Raw genomic sequence first — 6,047 nt, forward strand, 5'->3', positions numbered from 1 at the left:
CGTGGTAAACTTTAACATTGACATTTTCTCTGCAAATACTTTGTCAGTTGACACCAAATTTGGCATAAAAATAGGAAAAATTCACTTCTTTCCAGTCATCTTGTTTAAAACAATATTGCACCTCTGGGATGGGCACAAAAAAATAATAAAAAGAAGCCTAATTATATGCAAACTGCATTTACTGTTATATTTATATTTTTTGTATTCTCTAAACTTGACACTTTGACCTCTTATTCTGACACAACAACAAGAGGAGTCATTATTATCATTTTTTTTGTTCAAACAGGAACTTCTTTTGCTAAGCATGGAATTTTTTTTTTTTTTTTTTTTTTTTTTTTTGCAAACGTTTTGGTGCAGATAGTAAAAAAGGGAAATTACTCTAATTAATGCTAGGGGACTTAATTTATCACAAGTGAGTCTTGAAGGCCTTGCCTCTCTTGTTAATCCTTTATCTCACTTAAAAGAACCGAAGTCGCCGTGCCAGTTCGTTGTTTGATCATCATTTGCGTCAGAGGGAGGGGTGTTTGTTTTTTTTGGTTTTTTTTTCTTTTCAAATGGGACCGACGCAGTAAGCGTTCCATTGTGGCGTGGTCTGTTGTGTGTAATGGATGTTGCTTTTGTATAGTCTTTCAATTTCAATTAACGGAACATTTTTTTTTCTTTTACAGGGTTGTTACAATTCTCTGCTGGAATGGTTGGACGACCAGAGTTTTACGCTGATAGGCGTGGTGGTGGGGATAGGTGTGATAGAGGTAAGCATGAGGTCCCCACAGGAGTTACAGTCCTTGCACATGTTGACACCGAGAAGAGAACGTGTCTTCATGACATGTATCAGGATCAGAACAAACTTTTGGAGGGACAGTGCACGAAAGATTAATAAGAAAGAATCGTGAATTGAAAATCTCAAGTACGATAATGGCATGGAATTTAACATCGACCGGCCGATCACCTGACATGCGGAGTTCATTCCTTAGTTCAACTGCATGATATGTGCACACACACACACACACACACACACACACACACACACACACACACACACACACACACACACACACACGCACACACACACACACACACACACACACACACACACACACACACACACACACACACTCACGCACGCACATTTTTTACGTGCGTGCAAACGCTTATTTCGTACATGTACACAACCCCCACCTCTCTCTCTCTCTGCCTCTGTCTCTCTCTCTGTCTCTGTCTAACTCTGTCTGTCTCTCTGTCTCTGTCTGTCTGTCTCTCTGTATCTCTCTCTCTCTCTCTCTCTCATCCCCCTCATCCCCCTCCTCCTCTTCTCCATCTATTCTGTTATGTCAGCTCGTTCTTCTTTTGTTAAAATTCTTTCACAATAAGTGATATTTGACACAAATGGTGTTAGTCGTGTGGTTAGCACCTCGCGACACATGTGTACGTGTGTGTTTTGTGTGCCTGTGTGTGTGTGCGTGCGTGCGTGCGTGTGTGTGTGTGTGTGTGTGTGTGTGTGTGTGTGTGCTTTTATGCGCACGCGGGCGCGCCTGTGTGTGTACACACATGTCCTTTCTTTTCGCTCTTGTTTGGCATTGATTGATTGATTGTGTGTGTGTGTGTGTGCGATGCGTGTGTTTGTGTGTGTGTGTTTGTGTGCGTGTGTTTCTGCGTGCGTGCGTGTGCGTGTGTTTCTGCGTGCGTGTGTGCGTGCGCGCGTGTGTGTGTATCTGTGTGTGTGTGTCTGTCTGTCTGTGTCTGTGCAGATATTCGGCGTTCTGTTCGCGGTGTGTCTCTGTCGAAACCGATCAGAGTACTACGACTGAAGACCGAGGTGTGTGGACATCGTCACCGGGTCTGTCTGCTGACAGGACTGCACTGGAAGGAGGAGGAGGGGAAGGGGGAGTGGCGGAGAAAGATGAGGGTGGCGCTGGGGGGCGGGGGAAGTGGGGTGGGTAGGGGGTGTTGGGGGGGGGGGGGGGAGAGGAGGGAAGCGGTGGGCAAGGATGACACCACCACCGTCAGAATTTGAGGCAGGCCTGTTGGATGGTCTGATTTCCAGAATGAACAAGAACTCATCTGTTTGAACTGAACATTATGATGATAATAATAATAAATAATAATGATAAAAGTGGTGGGGGGAGTGGGAGTAGGTGGGTGGTGGTGGTTGGGGGGGGGGGGGGGATGTATTCGATTCGTTTTACATGTGCCATTTAGTTTGTATACGTTGTTGAATTGAATGGCTGGTTCTGTTTGTTCGTTTTGTCAGCACACGGTGTTTTGGGGTTGACGTCACTGTGTTAAAACAAACCCACCCATGTTGTGTGTGGGTTGGTCACATGACACCCATACATGGACATTACAGGGGTAAATCTTCACCTGACAAGTACAAGGATCAGGGACACAGGGGGTACCTTTAAATTGAACGATCACTCAACACTTACATAACGTTGGACAGAGACCCGTGAAGGTAAAGCGCATAGTGTCTCAAGAATATGTGCAATTGCAAGATGTCTCAATAAATAAGAATAAATAAGGGCTCGTGTTGGGCTACCTGGAAAGTGTTTGGTAGTCTTTGATTCGCGTAAGCCCATGGCTTTTTTAGTGGCCTATGGAAAGAATTACAGGGTGGGGTTTGATTCCAAGTTAAGTGTGAGACTGAAGTCCTTCTACTCGGGCGTGTTCTCAGAGGTACAATCCCCTTGAAACATTGACTTTTTTTTTCTTTTCTTTTTTTCTTTTCTTTTTTTTTTTTTTTTTTACAAATTTCCCTCGTTCGGCCCATCAGTTATTCCCTGTCGGAGAGCCCCACGTCACAATGTACAGCTTGGGATTAGAGAGTTTGAAAGGCCAGGTTTACATGAAAATGAGTGCCGGAAATACAGAGCGGGAAAAACACAAAACTAGCTATATCATGTCTGTGACAATGTCACTGAAAAATGAAGCTTTTTGGTGTGCTAGAAGGAATAAACATCACACTGGAATGACTTCTTTTTTTTTTAAATACATGATTTCATTAAAGTGTCTTGAAATAATCATTGGACACACGTTGCCCACGTTCATATCCTGTTTGTACAAATTACTTCTTGGACGACAAACATTGGCAAAACACAGCATGTACAAACTTTGATCTTAAACATTATATATCGTATGAAATACACGAACCTGAAAGAAGGCAAACAGTATCAGTATCAGCAGCTCAAGGAGGCGTCATTGCTACATCACATCTGCTAAGCAGATGCCTGACAGGCAGCATAACCCAACACGCTTAGTCAGGCCTTGAGGAAGAAAACAAGAGGGAAAAAATGATATAAATAAAGATGAAATGAAATAAAATGAAAATAGATAGATATATGAAAGAAGGCAAGCAATGTGTTTCTGCAATTTTACTTCTCTTTTTTTTCTTTTCTTTTTTTTTACAGCAACAAACATTTGCAGAACGCAGCATATATAAACTGTAATCTGAAATAAATTAAAAAAAAAAAAAAAATTACACACATACATAGAAAACGGGAACCCGAAAGACGCAGTCTGGTTTGTTACTTGTTCATCGCCTGTCACTCTTCTTCAGTCACTCTTCTTCAGTCACTCTTCTTCTGTCACTCTTCTTCTTCAGTCACTCTTCTTCTGTCACTCTTCTTCTGTCACTTCTTCTTCAGTCACTCTTCTGTACTTTCTTCTGTCACTCTTCTTCTGTCACTTTCTTCTGTCATCTTTTCGTCACTTTCTTCTGTCACTCTTCTTCTGTCACTCTTCTTCTGTCACTCTTCTTCTTCGTCACATCTTGCCTGTCGTCTCATTTCTGTGACACTCTCTGTCTGACACTTTTGTATATAATTATATGTAAGTGTGGATGTAGGCTGGTGGTGTGTTGGTGGGGGATGTATTCTTCGTTTCATGTGCCTTTAGTTTGTATACTTTTGATTGATGGCTGGTTCTTTTGTTCGTTTTGTCAGCACACTTTTTTGGTTGACGTCACTTTTCACCACCCATTCTGTGTGGGTTGGTCACTCCCTACATGGACATCGGTTCTTCACTGCAGTCAGGTCGATCGGGTCCTTTATTGAACGTCACTCACTTCTAACTTGGACAGACCCGTGAAGTAAGCCTGTGCCTTCAATATGTGCATGCAGTTCTTCATAATAGCTCGTGTTGGCACCTGAAGTTTGTAGTCATTTATTCCGTACGCCATCTTCTGTTACTTTATTCATTGGCTAATCACTCGTTTCTGTCATCTTCTTCTTGTATTCTTCTTTTCTTTTTCATTTCTCTTCTTCATTTATCCTCGTCGAGACTGTCACAGTCCTTCTTCTAGTCCAGTTTCTTGTGCACTGCTATCTTCTTCTGTCACTATTCTTCTAGTCATCTTCTTCGTCATCTTCTTTTCATCTTTTCTGTCACTCTTCTTCTTCTGTCACTCTTCTTCTGTCACTCTTCTTCTTCAGTCACTCTTCTTCTTCAGTCACTCTTCTTCTTCTGTCACTCTTCTTCTGTCACTCTTCTTCTTCTGTCACTCTTCTTCTTCAGTCATTCTTCTTCTATCACTCTTCTCTTCTTCTTCTGTCACTCTTCTTCAGTCACTCTTCTTCTGTCACTCTTCTTCTTCTGTCACTCTTCTTCTGTCACTCTTCTTCTTCTATCACTCTTCTTCTTCTGTCACTCTTCTTCAGTCACTCTTCTTCAGTCACTCTTCTTCTTCTGTCACTCTTCTTCTGTCACTCTTCTTCTTCAGTCACTCTTCTTCTTCTGTCACTCTTCTTCTTCTATCACTCTTCTTCTTCTGTCACTCTTCTTCTTCTATCACTCTTCTTCTGTCACTCTTCTTCTTCTGTCACTCTTCTTCTGTCACTCTTCTTCTTCTGTCACTCTTCTTCTGTCACTCTTCTTCTGTCACTCTTCTTCTTCTGTCACTCTTCTTCAGTCACTCTTCTTCAGTCACTCTTCTTCTGTCACTCTTCTTCTTCTGTCACTCTTCTTCTTCTATCACTCTTCTTCTTCTATCACTCTTCTTCTGTCACTCTTCTTCTTCTGTCACTCTTCTTCTGTCACTCTTCTTCTTCTGTCACTCTTCTTCTGTCACTCTTCTTCTTCTATCACTCTTCTTCTTCTGTCACTCTTCTTCAGTCACTCTTCTTCTGTCACTCTTCTTCTGTCACTCTTCTTCTTCTGTCACTCTTCTTCTTCTGTCACTCTTCTTCTTCTGTCACTCTTCTTCTGTCACTCTTCTTCTTCTATCACTCTTCTTCTTCTGTCACTCTTCTTCAGTCACTCTTCTTCTTCTGTCACTCTTCTTCTTCTGTCACTCTTCTTCTGTCACTCTTCTTCTTCTATCACTCTTCTTCTGTCACTCTTCTTCTTCTATCACTCTTCTTCTTCTATCACTCTTCTTCTGTCACTCTTCTTCTTCTATCACTCTTCTTCTGTCACTCTTCTTCTGTCACTCTTCTTCTTCTGTCACTCTTCTTCAGTCACTCTTCTTCTTCTGTCACTCTTCTTCTTCTTCTGTCACTCTTCTTCTTCTATCACTCTTCTTCTGTCACTTTTCTTCTTCAGTCACTCTTCTTCTTCTATCACTATTCTTCTTCTGTCACTCTTCTTCTGTCACTCTTCTTCTTCTTCTATCACTCTTCTTCTTCAGTCACTCTTCTTCTGTCACTCTTCTTCTTCAGTCACTCTTCTTCTGTCACTCTTCTTCTATCACTCTTCTTCTTCTGTCACTCTTCTTCTGTCACTCTTCTTCTTCTATCACTCTTCTTCTTCTGTCACTTTTCTTCTTCTGTCACTCTTCTTCTGTCACTCTTCTTCTGTCACTCTTCTTCTGTCACTCTTCTTCTTCTGTCACTCTTCTTCTGTCACTCTTCTTCTTCTGTCACTCTTCTTCTTCTGTCACTCTTCTTCTGTCACTCTTCTTCTGTCACTCTTCTTCTTCTATCACTCTTCTTCTGTCACTCTTCTTCTGTCACTCTTCTTCTTCTGTCACTCTTCTTCTTCTGTCACTCTTCTTCTATCACTCTTCTTCTGTCACTCTTCTTCTGTCACTCTTCTTCTTCTGTCACTCTTCTTCT

General features: G+C 41.8%; 1 protein-coding gene across 7 annotated transcripts in view; it reads left to right on the forward strand.

The window, feature by feature from the left end:
* LOC143301163 (CD82 antigen-like) overlaps positions 1–2,092 on the forward strand; it is an 87,813-nt gene extending 85,721 nt beyond the window's left edge. For 6 of the 7 annotated variants that reach the window (XM_076615246.1, XM_076615248.1, XM_076615247.1 and 3 more), the window contains 2 exons: positions 669–752; positions 1,749–2,092. In XM_076615246.1, the coding sequence (XP_076471361.1) occupies positions 669–752; positions 1,749–2,014 (350 nt within the window). In that variant the 3' untranslated portion in view covers positions 2,015–2,092. The remainder of the gene's footprint in view (positions 1–668; positions 753–1,748) is intronic. The other variant, XM_076615251.1, reaches the window with a different exon arrangement.
* The last annotated feature ends 3,955 nt before the right edge of the window (positions 2,093–6,047 follow it).

Source organism: Babylonia areolata, chromosome 27 (genome assembly GCF_041734735.1).
Source record: "Babylonia areolata isolate BAREFJ2019XMU chromosome 27, ASM4173473v1, whole genome shotgun sequence".
Classification (NCBI taxonomy): domain Eukaryota; kingdom Metazoa; phylum Mollusca; class Gastropoda; order Neogastropoda; family Buccinidae; genus Babylonia; species Babylonia areolata.